Raw genomic sequence first — 16,985 nt, forward strand, 5'->3', positions numbered from 1 at the left:
AAACCATTGTTCGAGATCGATACCCAATCAATCTGTGGACCTGTCTCCAGAATTTCCTACGGCATGTTTTTGTAGAGTCATCATTCTTATTGAGAAATACCTTTCAAGGCTACTAAACAAGATCCAAACCTGATCATAACTGAGCAGAGCCCACCCCCCCCCCCCCCACACACACACACAACAATCCACCTTCCCAGGGTATCACACATTTCCACTCGTCCTTCATCACATCATCGCCAGTCATAAATCATAACCAAGCTTCACCGTTGAGAGAAAAACCGGCCGGAACCACCACCTCAATTCCCATAACCCCCACATGGCCCCCACTAGCATGAACATCATCATCATCCCAACTCCCACTCACCCTCCTCCTAGGCCACGTGGCCTTGAACGCCAGAGCCGGTTCCCAAAACATGAACTCTGTAATATCCTCCTTCCTAATCCCATACATCTCCGCCAACCCCCCCCTCGTCAAAACCCCCGACTCCACCACCAGCTCAAACACCTCCCGTGTCGGAAACAAGATGTCCAACGTGACCGAATACGGCCCCGCGTTCTTCGTCCTGAGCGTCTTGGCCAGCTTATACAACGGCACTGAAGACGGAAGCGCCGATTTCGGAAAACACGTCAATTCCGGCGCAATCAAAGAAGGCGGGAACAACGGCCGGGAAGACTTGAGCTTTTCAAGGGGGGAGATCTCTTTTGGGTGGGTCCCGCTGGGAATAAAAAAAGGGGGTTAGCAACAGAAAAAGTGGGGACTTCAAAGTAAACAAAGAGGGGACAAAAACATAACATACTTTGTTTGAATCTCCTCAGGGGCGAGCACCCTCCCGACAGTCTGCACAGAGATGGGGAATGATGCCACGGGGTCGTCGATCTCCATGAGATGGTACATGCAAAACTGCGTCGCCGGCCCGACAGAGATGTCACACGGGGCGAGCGGCATGGCAAAGTTCCCTGCTGTGGCTACCTGCCCTGGGTAGGGGGCGTGGACAAAGTATACCTTTGCCAGGTTTGCCACAGCCTTGGCTTGCGCCGGTGTTTGTGCCAGGACTTTACCCAGCACACCAATCTCGGTGGGGAAGTGTGCTGGTTGAGGGGCGATGCCGGGTATGAGGGGTGTCTGGCCGTAGAATTTGAAGCTGAGGTCAAAGTCAAAGGTGTAGACTTGATGCAGGCGCTTCTTGATCATGGGCACCAACAAATCGTTGAGCTGGGACTGCATGATAGGGTCGCGGATGCCGCCGATGAAGATGGCGAGGTGACCAGTCACCTTGGCCGCTTCAAGCTTGATGGTGTACTTTGTGTTGCTGACGCTTGGCTCCGGCGAGGACTGGTCGGGCGAAAAGGGGATGAATTTGGATCCGGTTACACGGATCGTCCGGCTGTCAGGGAGCTGTGTGTACGTCGAGTCGCGGACGTCAAGAATCCCGCCCGGTCCGGCAAGGAGGTCAGGCCGGGGCTTCTCATACATGGTGTGTGCCGCCACAGAAAGAGGTGTGCATTTGGCTACCGGATTCAGGGGCCGGATTTCAAAGCAATCCTGTCGAACAATAGCCAAAGCCTCGGCACTCTTTGGCGTCGCGCAGACAGCACCGCATTCCATGATTTTGCCCATGTGGTGAGCAAGACCAAGATCCGGGAAGCCATTGTGCACACAAAAGGCCGCGTAAGGCGCCGGATCATAGGATCGACCTGCGATGATGATGTCGAAGTCAGGATGGTCTCGCATGGCCTGTACCCAGGGCTCAAGGCCCATCTGGGCAACGATGACCACGGCATCGTCAATGTCCGAAGACAGGAGCTCCGGGACACCTCCACCGCACGGCGTGATTTCACCTCGGCCAAGACTAGCTCGTACCTCGGACTTGGTAATCTCGGAGTGAATGGTGACGATCTTTAGTTGGCGATACTTTTCCCTTTCGACAACCTCGTTGACGATGTCGACAAGAAGCTGCACGTGGGCATTTGTTCCGTCGCCTCCGGCAGAGCCTATGAGAAGATTACTTAGTCATCATTTCTCCGCGAGCTAATGTCGGTGTGGACGCCCCCCAAGTACCTATCCGTCTGACATTCCAGCGCCCCCCGTACGACGCGGGCCGCACCAAGAGCGTGAAAAAAACGATACGTACCGATAAGAACGGGGATGTGTTTGTTCGCGCTGGCGGTGACAAGAAGCTTGAGGTCCCGCTCATATGCCTCTCGCGAAGCAGACGTCAGTCCCAAGGCCAGGCGCGAGGGCCCACTGTCTGTAGAGCCACTGTCGAGGATGATAGCGTCGACGCCGTTCTCTATCTCGGTCCAGTACAGGTGCTCGTCGAAGGAGTACCCTAGCATGCCAATTGGCGTGAGGATCCTGAGTTCGTCCTTTACCGCCATGTTCTGGCTTTGTTGATGATGTCGTTTGGTATCGAACCAGAGGTGGTGGTGATGGTGGTGGTGGTGATGCTTGGCTGATATGGGAAAGAGATAATGGCCGTGCTCTACCAGGGTCTGATCGACAGGCAGCGGGGGGAGGGTGGTACTGAGTCACACTGAATCAAATGGCGATCTTGGAATCTTTCGGCTGCCACTGTGCCACAAGACAAGACCTGTCGCGAGAGACTTTGCATGCATGATGAGTGTGTACGCGTCCCAAGCCCAAGCACCCCCCTTTATAGATGGCGGCTGTCCCTTCCTATCCTGTTGGACGGTACCGGTTAGCAAGAGTAAGTTGATAGACACAACATGACGGCAATTTGCATTAAGTGAGGGATGATCCCATAAAAACAAGGTGATGTTGCTTGGACAGGAGCCGGACGTTAAAAACTCACCCGAGACTCCGTGTCTCTGATATCGTGTTTGACTGACTCAATATATTTCGTCCCTCGTTGCAGGGTCCAACTCGACAAACAGATGGTTTCCAGGCTGGAGAGATGAGGGAGAAGACGAACAGAGCGAGATACCGAGTATATGGTGTTTATGAGTAAGTGTAATAATAATAAGGTTATGCAAGTGCCGGAATCTGACTCGGTGTAGAGACAGTTCGGAATGTGTGTGAGAAATGCTGGACGCGCCTCGGACTTGCAGTCTGACGGCTTGTGCAGTTCTGTACAGTCAGCAGTAAAAATGGGTGACTAGGTGACATGCAGCCAATGGATGCCGAAATATTAATGGGAAAGTGCTACCCAGAGTGCATGGGGAGGGGTCGCAGTGCTGGATCCTCGGCCTTGGTAGGCGAGCCCGTCCCTAATATTTTACGCGGCGGGTACCTAGCCAGCTAACTAGCGGGAGCATAAAAAGTCCCCTGAATTGGTTGGCTGGGACACGGCTGGCGATCACACCTGACATGGAAACTTCAAGTTCATTGTTCCATCATATACCTACCTACCTCTTCCCCGGCCATCCTCCCCCGCACACCACATGCATCTCTGGCCAACTTTGGGTCCTCGGAATGCCAACCATCCCTTTGAATCTGGCAGGTATCACAAGTTGTTCATCTCTTTCCATCCCACGTCGTCAACGACTCCCCGCTCGTTTCATGTTGAGGTTGGCGCTTCCTGTTGCTGCTGCCACGCAAGCAACGTTCCTCACTTCCGCTTGAGGTCATCCCCACGATAGGGAACCACGGGACCAGTGGGAACGACGGGCGGCTAGGTGAAGTAAGTATGATTTCACTATCCCTTGCGTCTTTCTCCAACCCGGAGTATGTAGAACGTCACCCTCCCTTACCCCCGCGAATTACAAACGTATACTACTCGATGGCGACGCTGACGATATCTCCTAGGGATCATCATCCTGTCTTTGAGACATTCCTAGGTTCATCGCCGATCATTGTCTTGACTGTAGTTATATGCCTCGACCTCGGCACTTGAGCAGCCATAGTAGTATCTTGGCCAGAAGCAACTGAAGTGGCTCGACAAACAGCAGCAAGACATGGCGCAATCGCCCGTGACCCCCGTCGGCTCAAGTCTAGGACTTGGGGACGATAAAAGCTTTTCAAAGGCCGGAGTCCCAAGCGATCCAGGCGATGGCGAGGTCAGCGACCGTCTTGACGTTGACGCCAGCCATAGCGAGGATGGCGACCACTCTAACGGACTGTACGCCCATCGCGAGATGTCCTTGACCGCAGAGGAAAGGAAAGCCGAAAAGAGATTCCTTCTCAAGATTGACTTTATTATCTTACCTTTAATTGCATCCATTTACTTTCTCGCTGCGCTGGTAAGTCGCCCGGCCATCCTTCCGTTTTTCGCTCTCCCCAAAGCTAACGTCGTTGTCAGGACCGAAGCGATGTTGGCAATGCGGCCGTGGCCGGCATGACAGCCGATCTGAACTTGACCGCCGCAGAGCTCAGTTTCTGCGTGGCCTTCTTCTACATTGGTTTCTTGGCCTTCCAGCTTCCCGGCTCCATCATGGTCAGGCTGTTGACGCCTCCTATCCAACTGGGCACTGCATTGGTCATCTGGGGCGGTGCCACCGCCATCATGACTGAAGCAAACAACTGGCAAACCATCGCCGGTCTCCGTATAGTAGTCGGTTGCTTCGAAGCATTCATCCAAGGCGCCCCGCTGTACCTTACTTTCTGGTACAAGCCCCACGAGCTCGCCACCCGGGGCGCAATCTTCATGTCCATGACGAGCCTGGCCGGGAGCATGAATGGCTTGATAGCCTATTCCATTCAGACGACCATGGAGGGTGCCCACGGTCGGAGGGCCTGGCGGTGGATTTTCCTTATCGAGGGTGTGGCGTCTGTTGGGTTTGGGGTGCTCATCTTTTTCATCCTGCCCAACACGCCGGAGAAGGTGAAGAGGTGGTTTACCGAGGAGGAGAAGAAGATTGCGCTGAGGAGGACGAAGGAGGCGTATAATATCCCGAATACGAAGATTAGTTTGGGGCAGCTGAAGGCGACGGTTAGGGATCCGAAGACGTGGTTTTATTGTGAGTTTTCCTGATGATTAACAGGAGGAAGACTACTGACTAAAGCACAGGTGTCATTAACCTCGCCGCTGCCATCAGTCAAGCAGCATGGGGCCAGTTCTTGCCTGTGCTGCTCAACCTCAACGGGTACACCCCCAACGAAGCCCAAATCATGTCCATTCCTGTCTATGTCTGCGCGGGAGTGTCGGCGATTGCGTGCGGGTACCTTTCCGATCGCTTCCGCATGAGAGGCATCTTTGTTATCGTCGGGCTACTCGTTGCCGCGGCAGGATGGCTTGTTCTCATCCTCAGCAAGAACCAACAGCTCTCCTACGCGGGCACATACTTTGTCGGCATTGGGTCGTCACCATGTGTGATTGTTATGTTGGCATGGATGAATAACAACGTCCTGGGCTACACGAAGAAGTACACCCTTCCGCAACCCCCTTTTTCGGAGACAGTCACTAACATGAACAACAGAGCGGGAACACTAGCCATAGTCAACATGATCGGCCACCTAGGCGCCATCGGCGTTTCTTTCTCCTTCAACAACAAGCCTGATTACTACCTTGGGAAGTCACTGGCCATGGGATCAGCGCTCATTGCGACCTGCACGACTATTCTGTTCTTCTTTTACTTGGATCGGCAAAACGCGCGGAAGCTGGCGAATAAGGACACGGTGGAGGCGCGGATGCTGAGGCAGAAGACGGTGGAGGAGGTGTTTGATGGACATCCGGATTTCATGTATTCGAAGTAGACTGACTGCATTGGGTGGTATGGCAGGTAGGGGGGTAACTCGGGCGTTTATTTTTTTGGTGTAGCATTTTGGATTTTTTCTTCAATTGGGTGGGGGTGAAATAAGAAAATTAAGTCTTTACCATTGCATTGGGAGTATATCACAGACAGTAATGAGACCTTTGGGTGTGTGAAATGCCTTGGAATGGGTGTGCTCGGTGAAGAAAATTGACTGATGAGTGTGCAAATGGTTTATGCATGGCACAACTTACAACTGGGTTGCTTAATTGGATTGATTTACGAAGAGACATTGACCCCTCCCGATTAGGAAGGTGAAAGTACACCTGGCGATGGGTGAGGTGGAAAAACGGCGTCAGCAGGTCTGTGACTCGGTTGGGTTTTTGAGGTTGGGGTTGCTGGTTGGGGAGGATCTTTGGGATCTGCAGTACACTGGATTGGATATGTTTTTCAACCTGCAAAGATCCTGGATTGATTTGATAGGGATGAGTAAGCGGGTATTCCCGGAAAGGACGAGATGAGGTAATGAGTTCCAGGAGATTGGTTGAGACTGATAAGCCTGGCAAGGCTTTGCTGACCTCGAGGCGTGGCGCAGCTGGTACTTATAACAGGGTTTGGCTAGTTGCTGAGAAGACTCGTACAAATCGTATAGAAGGTTTCTGGTGAATGTAGACCAACGCGTCACTGTAGACAAGGCATTGTCGGGAAACACAGCCGAGTGCTACAGAGTGGAGTCTGTGGTGATCATCGCAGGCATGGTGGTATATACATGTACTATATAAGAAAGACTGGCTTCCATTTATTGACCGAATTGACCATTGAGTTTGGGCGTGTAGTCGGTTCGGCCCCTGTTTGAAAGATTTCTTTGCACCAAGGCTTTGTTCTCATCATACTGTCTTGTTCGGCGTCAGAAGCCCATCATGAGATCCTGTTCTCCCTCTATGAGAGGGCTGACAGTCTGTTCAGTGGTCTTGTCAATTTCCCTAGCGTCAGCCAAACCTCTCTCATTCCGATCTCGCAACGACACCACAACCGCTGTAAAAAAAATCAGCTGGGCACCATGCAATTTCAACGTTTCAGGCGACCCTCTTGCAGACCAAATCGACTGCGGGAGTCTGGTTGTACCGCTCGATTACACCGACCCAACCTCCAATGAGACCCTCACGTTGTCTCTGCTGAGAAGCAAAGCCGTCTCCCCTAGCGCCACGGGAAACAAGAAGAGCATGCTCTTCAACTTTGGCGGGCCAGGCTACCCGGCAAGAACTACCCTGGCAGAAAATGCCGTTACTCTGCACAAGTAATTTTGGCTTCGCTTGATGAGGAGAGATGTGCAAGCTGACAAGACAACAGCATGACTGGCGGAGAATATGACCTCGTCGCCTTTGATCCACGGTACTTACCATCTTCCCCATACTTTTGCTATCAACCCACATCCTAACCAGAGTAACAGCGGCACGGCCGACACTATCACCTTCAGATGCTATGCCAACCAGACCGAGCGCCTCGCAGCAACCGCTTCCCTCCCCATCCTCGACCTCACCCCCGGCGCCAGCGCCCCCAACGCCTTCGCCGAAAACTACGCCAACGCCGTCGCCCTCTCCCAACGTTGCGCCGCCTACAACCTCGACCCAGCCCTCCAAAAGAACGCCAACGTTCTCACCACCGGAATGGTAGCCCGCGATCTAATGGCTGTAGTCGACTCCCTCCACACCTTCGAAGAAGAAGACGGTCTCCTCCACTACTGGGGCATCTCCTACGGCTCCCTCCTCGGCGCCACCGTCGCCGCACTCTTCCCAGACAGAATGGAACGCCTCATCCTCGACGGAATAGTCAACGCAGAGAATTACTACCACCACTTCGGCATCGACATCGACCAACTCCTCTCTTCCGACGACGCCTTCCAGGGTGTGCTCTCCGACTGCCTCAAAATTGGCACCTCCCGCTGTGCCCTAGCCGACATCAACTCCACCGCTCCCGAGCTAGAAGCCACGCTCCTCGCCATGGTCGACCGCTACCAATCCAACCCCGTCGCCGCGGCCGGCAAGGTAATCAACGGGAAATTCGTCAAAGAAATCCTCATAGTCATCATCAAATACCCCACTGGCATCGTCCCCCTAGCCACAGTCTACATCCGCTCCCTCCTCGAAGGCAAAAACCTCGACGGGGTGGTGGCCTTCCACACGGCGCTCTACAACGCCGTCAGCATGGGTGACAATGACGCCTTGACGGGAATAGCCTGCTCAGACAAGGTCATCCGCGCCACTGGGCCCACGGATCAGAAGTTGATAGATGACACAAATCACATGTTCAATTCGACAAAGATATTTGGCGGGTTGCTAGCCGGGATCGCCAGCCAGTGCGCCGAGTGGCCTCATGAGGGGAGGGGGAAGTACACGGAGCACTGGTTTGATGAGGAAGGACGGCCAAGGGTGATTAAGACGAGGAAGCCGATTTTGTTTGTCGGGAATCGGTATGATCCTGTGACGCCGGTCAAGTCGGCGGTGGCCATGTCAAGCGTTTTTGAGGGGAGCCGGGTGTTGGAACGGGATGCGTTTGGGCATGCGTCGATCGCGCAGTGGTCGGATTGCACGGCCGAGGTGTTTAGGGGGTATTTTGGGGAGGAGATGGTTCTGCCTGAGGACAAGAAGGTTTGTGAGGTTGATGTTGGGGTGTTTGACGTTGGGGTGTTTCCTGGGTAAAGCTTCAGTACGTAGGTACCTAGCTCCACCATACATGAAAGCCTTGAAGGGCTCCTCTTCAAGCCCCGAGTCCCCTCGCTGGTCTTGTCAAATGTCGAGAGATTGTCCAACCATGCTGATCGCCGTCTCATCGGCAAGACAGTACACGCCAAGCAACCACGTGGTTGAGAGACTTTGCTATTTTGATAGAAGTTGAAGAGACACCAGCCTTCAGAATAAGTTCAGTCTAGAATATCGCCAAGCCTGCTTGTTGCGCAGCGCACGGTGCAGAAGGTGCCACGCGCGGGCTGTGCCTTGAAAGCGCTGGTCGCGTCCAACTTTCTGAGCACATTTGCCATTGCACTTCATGTTGCATCAACCACTCAAGCTCAATGCAGGACTCGTTGTTTTCTTCCGGTACTGGCTGGCATCTTGTTCCTGACGACAGATTCATCTATCTGCGACAATATCCACCCATCTACACTGCGCGACGCGTGTGGAATCGAAATATCTTCACCTCCAACCTCGCGACTTTCTTTCAACTCCATCTCCAGCCACCTCTGAACTTTGAACATTCAGCTGCCCCGCACCCTGCAATGAGAAGCATTCCCTGAAGCTTTCACCATTTTTGAGTCAGTCATTTTCAGCGACAACATGTCGGTTCGTTGATGTCGAGATCGCGGTCGGCAGTTGTGGTTGCACCGATGCATATGCGTGGCAGTCAGTCTGCATGCATCAAGTCCCGAGCGAGCCGAGCAGTCAGGAGTCAGGCTGATATAGCAGAATTGACTGCAGAACCGTGAGAACCTGTCGCTGATATTGGCTTGAAGCTTGCAGATGCTTTTCTTGATGCCTTCACACGTCAAAGAACTCGTTTCAACCCTCTCATTGGACCGCCCGGGGTTCCGTTGATGGTTGCAGGCGCTCCGAAATCTGCCTTGTTGCCCCTGCCAAGACATCTTCGGCTTTTGGGCCCGCGACCCTTCAGGAACCGGTCTGGACGACTTGCCAACTCCTTCAGACCTCTCTAAGCCTGCAAACTTGCAAACATGCTCGTTTTCCCAGCCGAACCTCAGGATCAGGTGCTGGGAATTTGGTCAACATTGCGAACAACTCTTCAACAACCACAAGATGGCCATGCCCAGCTTGGCTCATTGACGTAGATGTCGTTGCATCCCCACATGTTTGAGGCTCTTCAGTGGATGGCAGACGTTAGCCCAGTTCATCCCGTGCAACCTGCCAGCGTGTCGTTCGGTTTCATGTTGAGCCTGCTGGGTTCCTGGGTTGCGCAGGTACTGGAAGGTTGTCCTTGGAAGACGCATAAAGGTGTGGTGGGGCAGCCGTTTTGTTTCCCCTTTTTGATGTCAACCTGCGCCTCACTTCCCCTTTTTGCAGCCCAAAAGAAGACTTGCATGAATGTTTCTGGTCTGCCAATCCTGTTGCTGCTCATCATGGTCTTGTCATCCTGCTTCGAGAGCCAGAGCTTGGGCTCGATTGAGGTCATCGATGCGGCCCGTCTGATCTCATCAGCCCTGTTTTCTGCAAATATATCTCAGGGATCTCTGCTAAGATATCGCGGAGAGATACGCAATGCTCTACATTTGTCCAGGTCAGCCAGTTTGTGCAAACTACCACCCTTTCTACCTGGAACGCTGGAGTAAAAGCTCGGATTATACCCGGACGCCACGTACCAAAACTGGCGAGATATCTGCCGAGGAGGGCTGATGAGGGGACTGGAATGACGGAACATTTTTTGCTTGTTTCATGCCCTTTGCCAAGTTCACAGTGAGGCTCCAATCAGCACTGCCCTCTCAGTTTGGCAGCTCGATGGATTCAGATGTGGACTGATCCAGACCTTTGCATCTCCACTTGGACGCGATCATGTCAGGGTTGCGCAGCCCGCGCCCACAGCTCTGGTCGACAGCCATGCATGCCGATGGCGCCTGGAGATGGGAGGGTGGAAACGTGGCGGGCAATATAGATGCATTTATATCTGCTCTATATTCCCGTGCTCTTCAATTTCCTGTTCAGGTTCTCTGCCTTGGTTGTTTGAAGCTCCCGCCTTTCTTTTCGTCTGTTGCTGATATCAGAGATTCTTGTCTTTGATCATCACTGTCCTTCTTTCGCTTTTTCCCGGTTTTCGAGAAACCACAGGCCATTCATTTTTTTTATTTGTTGATATAGCTCCTTCCCGAGTTATCATCGCTTTTTTTTTTTTTTTTTTCTTTTTTTTTTTTGGACCTCTCGTCCGCTCTTTCCCTGAGACCACAGCAGCACCACACCTGTGTCTTGACACTCACTCTTTTTTCTGAGCCACAACCACCGCAGCAGTCTTGTGTGCTGTGTACGTCTTATACCCAGTATCTTTTATCACCCTCTTTTCGGGGGCCCACCGTCATCATGCGTTTCGACACCATCACGTTCGCCTCCCTCTTTTCCACCCTCGCCTCGGCCGGTGCAGTCCCCAACTACCCCGGCCTCAAAACACTGTGGTCGGATGACTTTGCCGGTGCTCCGGGTCAAATGCCCAACAGCAACCTCTGGAACATCATCACCAAGTTTGTTTTCTTCCCCGTCCCCTTTCCTTTCCCATGGTTACTAACCCCCTCAACCTCAGCCTCAAAACCAACAACGACCTCCAAGAATATACCACCTCCAACACCAACCTTCAGCTCTCGGGCGGTGGCACCGTCCAAATCATCCCCCGCCTCAACCGCCAAACCAACAGCTGGACCTCTGCCCGCATCGAGACAAAAGCAGTCTTCACCCCCTCCCCCGGGAAGGTCACCACCTTTGAAGGCAGCATCCGCTTCGGCGACCACCCGGTCCACATGAAGCAGGGGATCTGGCCCGCGTTTTGGATGCTGGGCAAGTCGATCCACCAGGGCACGCCCTGGCCGCAGTGCGGGGAGCTCGACATTATGGAGACGATCAACGGCGTGCCGACGGCGTATGGGACTGTGCACTGCGGGAGTGTTCCGGGGGGCCCGTGCAACGAGCCGGTGGGGAGGCACGGGACGATGGGGATTAGCCCGACGGGGTGGCACACTTATCGGATAAGGGTTGATAGGGCGAGGGCTGGGGCGGGGGGCAAGTGGGAGGATGAGGAGATTGTTTGGGAGGTGGATGGGAGGGTGTTTCATACGTTGAGGGGGGGGGAGGTGGGGGATCAGGGGGTCTGGGGGACGCTGGCGCATAGTCCGATGTTTTTGATTTTGAATGTGGCTGTGGGGGGGGACTGGTGAGTTTTTTTTTCTGTTTTGACTGATGATGAAGTCTGGATGGATGCTAACAAAGTGGAAATAGGCCTGGTGCGCCCAATGCGCTGACTGCGGACAGCTATGGCAGTATGATGGAGGTGGAGTACGTCGCTGTGTACTCGTCGTAGATTTGTTTGGGACAGGGGCTCTTTCTCTGCCGGTAAAAGGCTAGAAAGTTTGTGTCAGAATATGGGATGGACGATGGATGTCACTCTCGTTAATGATGCACGGCGTTTTTGGAGGAATGATATCATGGAAGGTTGGATACACAGACAAAAGGCTTCTCTTTTTGAGTTGTACATATTGCTTGTTCCTCGGCCTGAGGCTAGATTTAGTGTTGGAAAGTGTCTTTACCCAGCGATTTCGAGCGGTAAAATCTGTTGAGGGATGACACCTCAAGACTTGGCTGAGCCTCCATGGCCTTGTGCTCCTTTGTTCTCTAATAATGATGCTCGGTTTGGGAGCTTTAGTTTCTTCAATAAGTTGCTCGGCCCCGATCGAAATGCATGCGAGTTTCAATTCGAACTTGGGTGATCAACATTCGCAAAGAAAACATAATGTGTTTCCATCTTCCCCATCAACTGCATTAAAAAAAACTTTATTCTCTCACCAATGACACGATCGAGTGTTGTGTGGTGGTGCAAATGTGGAGACAAAGACGAGTGAGGTTGCAAAAATTGTCAAAAGACATCCGACGTGGGCCTGATTCGAACAGACGCTCCCGAAGGAACAAGATTTCTAGTCTTGCGCATTAGACCACTCTGCCACCACGCCTTAATGTGCTAACCCAGCTAGAATTTTGCGAATATGACTACCCCTCCTACCGGTCAAACAAATGCGTAGGGTCTTTATTTCACACTCAAAATGTGAGAAATGTATGAAGAAGGATCATGGTGTTGAAAGGCCTGGCGGTGATGCTCCGTTGTTTGCATCGCCAAAGTTTTCGCCGCATCTTCTCTGTAAGAAGGTACCTACCGTAGTAGGGACGTGCCATGTTCCCAGCATGAAGAATGGTCAACGGCGCACGAAGCAGGCGTAGTAAATATGTGTCGCCTCACCTTTTGGGAGTGGCGTGCATACCTATCTCCCGTGCCGCCGCTCTCACGATGACGGGGTGTGAGATTGCAGACATGGCCTGGGGACAACTGAAAGCAAAACATGAGAAACCGATGAGCCGTCAAGGATGCAGGACGAACTCCAGGTGTGGGACTATCATTTCAACGTCAATGACAGCAGATAAGGGCACCACCCTACCTCCGTCTTCTTTTGCCCATGTTTACCAAGGTCGGTGTTCCGGCCACTGGCATCGTACCTATATCTTCCGGATTGAATGTTGGAATATCGGAAAGGGGTACAGTAAACTCCACAGTGCCGATTGTCGGCTTATCCGACTTTCCCTGCGAATCTGATAACCATATCTGCACTTTTATCTGGTCTATCTCTCTGTGTTTTATTTTTGGCACTCGGGTCTCTCGGCAGGAGACCGGGAGATGTTTGGAATCAGGTAATTCTTTCCGAGATGCTATCATTTCGTTGATGATCCGGGCTGGTATTATTCCAAGCCACAGATCGCCTTGAGATCTTGCACGCTAATACAGGATGACAATGATCAACCGAGGGTGAAGAATATTGTTGTTCACACCCCTTCGTCGGACTTTTTGAAAGCCACATATGAAGAGAAGAATTTTAACCAAAGAAAAGAACAAACCCACCCCAGGTTTGGATGTCAAGCCTCCTGTCAACAAAGCCTTAAATTGTGTGCCTCGGAGATGGGAGAAGAGTTACACAAATACCTCATGTAGCCGGTGCCATCATCTACGAGACTTCCAACTCCCCTCTTCTTCCCGTTCCCTAAATCTTTCCCACGTAAAAAAAATAAAAAAAAAATAAGCACGCCGACAAAAGTTCAAACCGGCCAATATCTCAATCACCCCATTCATGTCTCACCCTCCAACCTAAAGACCGAACCGGTCTCAAAATCCCGCAGGAAAACCCCTATATTCTTCAATACTCGTGACAGAAAGCGGCCCGCTGGTGGAGGTTACCAAAAAGAAAGCAAAAAGAACAGCGTGAATCAAGGTGTGATCATGTATGTCTCACCCTCCGCGCCGCAGACTTAGGTGTGTGACACCGGACTGGGCTGGGCTATTCCGAAACGAACCACACCATCACTCTGATCGATGCACGTTGCCGTTGCTTGGCGACATCGAGATCGGGCCCTTATGTCGAGGCTTTAGGTAACAGCTGGAGGTGTCGTGGGGGTGTATTACTTGGTACGAGTCGTTTCCATTAATGTGAAATCCTCGTATAAGCTAGAAATCTGACTAAAGTTATCACATACGACCATAGACAACTGAAAATACGGGATCCCGTCCGCTCTCCCCTAGTCAAACAGTTGATCGGCAGATTAGTACTCAGGTGGGTGACCACTGGGGAATCCCTGCTGTTGTATGTTTTTTGTTGCTTCCACCTCCACTAGGTGGAACCTCCTTTTTGCCCCTTTTGATTCCTTCAACCTCTCGCCTTGATAATGTCGGCCGCCTTCTCGGCAATCGCATAAACCGTTGCTTGCAGAGACGTGCCGCTAATCAGAGGAATGACACTAGCATCTACCACGCTCAGCCCCTTGACGCCATACACCCTTAGGTCAGACCCAACACACCCTCCCAGCTTTTCGGGCATCATGGCGCATGTGCCAGACGGGTGGGCCAAACTGGCAAACAATGCTAACCGATTTGCCTTGAGATAGTCCGAGATCTCTGTGTCTGTCTGGTACTCCGCGCCCGGTTGTCTTTCCGTCGGGCCCAGTTTCTGAAGAGCTGGGCTGGCCCAGTACCTGCGAGAGCGCCGGACAACCGCGACGGCAAGTTCTTCATCGATCGGGTTTATGAAGGTGTTGTATTGTACCACTGGAAGACTTTCTGGATGAGTCAAGTTGAGCGTTACGGTACCCCTGGAAAGAGGCTTCAGCAGCGGAGACGGGCTCTGGCCGTTGCCACGTAGAGGCTGGGCTGTGTATGATGATGTGTTGGTCGTGAATCGCTGCGCCAGAATGGCGCGTTGAGCTTTGAAACCTCGAAGAAGAGCCGAACTGGTGCTGTAAATGGCTGGTAAGTACTGTCTTGCATCCTGTGCTAAGAGCCGGGAGGCTACGGAGGCCGCAGCCGAAGGTGACAGGACCTGTGCAAGTGAATAGTAGATGATGCTGTTGCTGTTGGCAGCTGCGACTGGCCCTGTTCTGTTGGTGAGGTATTCTTCCCAGACGGTCGCATTGTACGTGGCGTTGTTCGATATGCTATCGGAGTTGGGAAATGATGGCGTGGAGAGGTTGAACCACAGCACAACTGTCGCATGGTCTTGAAAGTTGGCCCCCACAGAGGGCAGGTCTTTCTCAACCTTGATACCAGCTGCCTTGAGCACCGATGCGGGACCGATGCCGCTGACTTGCAACAAATGAGGAGTCATCACAGCTCCTGCTGCCAGGATGACCTCCTTCCGTGCATAAACGTTGCGAACCTTGGCGTCAAAACTGGAAACGACCCGCACCCCCTTCGCTCTCAAAGGCTTTCCGCGGTCGAACAGTAACTCTGTCGCCGTCTGACCGATGACAAGACGCAGATTTGAGCGAGTCTTGTTGACAGGGTCGTAGTAGGCACTGCGTGCAGTCGATCGGGTCATGCCGCGGGCATCAATCGTATTTGCTGACCAGTACGCGCCTGGCCCAAATCCAGAAGAGGACCCTGGTGGAAAGGTAACTCCGGGTTGTTGTCTGAAGCCTTCCCAAATTGTATCAATGTCAAGGTACTGGAAGTTGGAGATATGAACCTGGACGGGGCCTTTTCCATATGCGGCAGAATTCCAGGTGATATTCCACCGGTCCACCACGTCGGGGTTGGGAGGAGTGAAGGTTGTGCTCTTCTTGAAGTAAGGCAGCAGCCCATTCCACCCCCAGCCTGGGTTGCCCAATTCCTCCCAAGCATCGTAGTCTGCCTTGCTTCCGCGGTCACATCCCATGCCGTTGACAACTGTTGCGCCTCCAACAACAGCTGCAACAGTCACATTGTGTGTAGAATTGTAAAGCTTCGCATTTGGTGCAGACCGGGGGTTGAGTAGAACGCTTGTGTCGACGGCGGTAGAATACCAAGGTATGATGGCCTCGGGTTTGTCGTCAAAGTAGCCTCGCTCAATCACGAGGACAGTGTCTGAACAACTGTGGTGTTAATGATAAAACAAATCTGTTGCATCTCGTCAGACATACTGTGGCGATTTTCAGTCAGCCGATTGGCAACCACTAGCCCCGATGTCCCTCCGCCCACAACGACATAGTCGAAGGTGCTGCTGTCAGTCGCAAAGTGATGGGATCCTGTAGCAGCTGCGGAGTGAACTGCCAGAGCACAACCCAGCACAGTCAAAGGTGAAGTCGTCCCGAGCCCCATTTCGTCTTTTCAACGGCGAAGGGGACGGCAAAAAAGTGAGGAAGTGGACGAGCAATGCTGAGAATAAGCTAAGAGATATATGTCGGACCGCGCCACGATTGCGACTTCTTGAGGCATTGCGACATTTACGACACACCATATTGGCCAGAATCAGCTTACTGCATTGAAGAGCTCCGATAGTCCTGCAGCAAGCGGGGTGCTGAAAATGTGGTAGGGTCGTTCATTGGCTATGCGGCAGCTACCAGGTAGGGTCGAGAGGCATATCATTGCTGAGCATACAGGAGGAGGTAACATTCTTGATGCTATATATCGGCGAAAGTGACGTTCTGACTAAGCGCCAGACGTCTATCGATTGTTACCTATAACTCAGTTCAAATGCCAGCAGAAGCCAGGCCCGAAGAAACGAAGAAAAGGGGGACATACCAGAGCCCAACCAACTTGCCAGGCAAGCGAGTCAAACCAGACAACTTGAAAGACCTGCTTGTGGTGTGTCTCCCCCTGTTCGTTATATGATCGTAGACTTGAAGTTGTCAGGGCCCAGGATCGGCGATGGTGGACTGAGGTGCGGGAGAATATTCGATTGCTTCTCAGCCACACAGACCACAGACCACAGACCACAGAGACCACGAAGAGTGACCCGGGGCGTGAGATTGAGAGAGCGAGGTGGCTAAAGGGTGTGTAGCACAATCTGGATCCTGTCTCCGCGCCATCGTTGGCCAGCGTGACCGTTTCGCGATGTGTGTCGCAGAATGATCTATATCCAGTCAGCCATGTTGCGGGGTCAACGTTGGTCAAGATCCGGATGTGTGCAGAACCAATACAATCCTCCAATATAAAAAGAGATACTAGCCAAACTATACAATCTGTTGCCTCTTTGACAAAGCATAAAACACAGAGTACAGAAAAGCGCCCACTTAATGGGACTATCAGGTGATACAGGCTGCAAGAGACAGGGCGAATTG

General features: G+C 52.5%; 6 protein-coding genes and 1 non-coding gene across 7 annotated transcripts; 4 read left to right on the forward strand and 3 right to left on the reverse strand.

Moving 5' to 3' along the window:
• Nucleotides 1-64: 64 nt before the first annotated feature.
• Nucleotides 65-3,148, reverse strand: QC762_400840 (uncharacterized protein). Its single transcript, XM_062889539.1, has 3 exons — nucleotides 2,133-3,148; nucleotides 798-1,992; nucleotides 65-716 (listed from the first exon to the last, which is right to left on the reverse strand). Exons 1-3 carry the CDS (start codon nucleotides 2,377-2,379, stop codon nucleotides 248-250), a joined length of 1,911 nt encoding a protein of 636 aa, XP_062743047.1. The 5' UTR covers nucleotides 2,380-3,148; the 3' UTR covers nucleotides 65-247.
• QC762_400850 (uncharacterized protein) lies at nucleotides 2,707-5,653 on the forward strand (the record flags this gene model as incomplete). Its single annotated transcript, XM_062889540.1, has 6 exons — nucleotides 2,707-2,969; nucleotides 3,019-3,641; nucleotides 3,767-4,200; nucleotides 4,260-4,917; nucleotides 4,968-5,322; nucleotides 5,377-5,653. Exons 3-6 carry the CDS (start codon nucleotides 3,916-3,918, stop codon nucleotides 5,651-5,653), a joined length of 1,575 nt encoding a protein of 524 aa, XP_062743048.1. The 5' UTR covers nucleotides 2,707-2,969; nucleotides 3,019-3,641; nucleotides 3,767-3,915.
• Nucleotides 5,654-6,569: 916 nt separating this feature from the next.
• On the forward strand, nucleotides 6,570-8,552 carry QC762_400860 (uncharacterized protein; the record flags this gene model as incomplete). Its single annotated transcript, XM_062889541.1, has 3 exons — nucleotides 6,570-6,946; nucleotides 7,000-7,041; nucleotides 7,100-8,552. 3 exons carry the CDS (start codon nucleotides 6,570-6,572, stop codon nucleotides 8,346-8,348), a joined length of 1,668 nt encoding a protein of 555 aa, XP_062743049.1. The 3' UTR covers nucleotides 8,349-8,552.
• A 1,203-nt stretch (nucleotides 8,553-9,755) lies between these two features.
• QC762_400870 (uncharacterized protein) lies at nucleotides 9,756-12,112 on the forward strand. The gene is made up of 3 exons (XM_062889542.1): nucleotides 9,756-10,885; nucleotides 10,945-11,568; nucleotides 11,634-12,112. Exons 1-3 carry the CDS (start codon nucleotides 10,728-10,730, stop codon nucleotides 11,713-11,715), a joined length of 864 nt encoding a protein of 287 aa, XP_062743050.1. The 5' UTR covers nucleotides 9,756-10,727; the 3' UTR covers nucleotides 11,716-12,112.
• Nucleotides 12,113-12,279: 167 nt separating this feature from the next.
• Nucleotides 12,280-12,361, forward strand: QC762_0061800. Its single transcript has one exon. It is a non-coding gene; the product is annotated as a tRNA-Ser (tRNA).
• Nucleotides 12,362-14,085: 1,724 nt separating this feature from the next.
• QC762_400880 (uncharacterized protein) lies at nucleotides 14,086-16,023 on the reverse strand (the record flags this gene model as incomplete). Its single annotated transcript, XM_062889543.1, has 2 exons — nucleotides 14,086-15,789; nucleotides 15,846-16,023. The coding sequence occupies 2 exons, from the start codon at nucleotides 16,021-16,023 to the stop codon at nucleotides 14,099-14,101; spliced, it is 1,869 nt and encodes a 622-aa protein (XP_062743051.1). The 3' UTR covers nucleotides 14,086-14,098.
• A 302-nt stretch (nucleotides 16,024-16,325) lies between these two features.
• Nucleotides 16,326-16,733, reverse strand: QC762_0061820 (uncharacterized protein; the record flags this gene model as incomplete). The annotated part of the gene is made up of 3 exons (XM_062883614.1): nucleotides 16,326-16,349; nucleotides 16,447-16,521; nucleotides 16,632-16,733. The coding sequence occupies 3 exons, from the start codon at nucleotides 16,731-16,733 to the stop codon at nucleotides 16,326-16,328; spliced, it is 201 nt and encodes a 66-aa protein (XP_062743052.1).
• Between the last annotated feature and the right edge of the window lie 252 nt (nucleotides 16,734-16,985).

This window comes from Podospora pseudocomata, chromosome 4, assembly GCF_035222375.1.
Source record: "Podospora pseudocomata strain CBS 415.72m chromosome 4, whole genome shotgun sequence".
Classification (NCBI taxonomy): domain Eukaryota; kingdom Fungi; phylum Ascomycota; class Sordariomycetes; order Sordariales; family Podosporaceae; genus Podospora; species Podospora pseudocomata.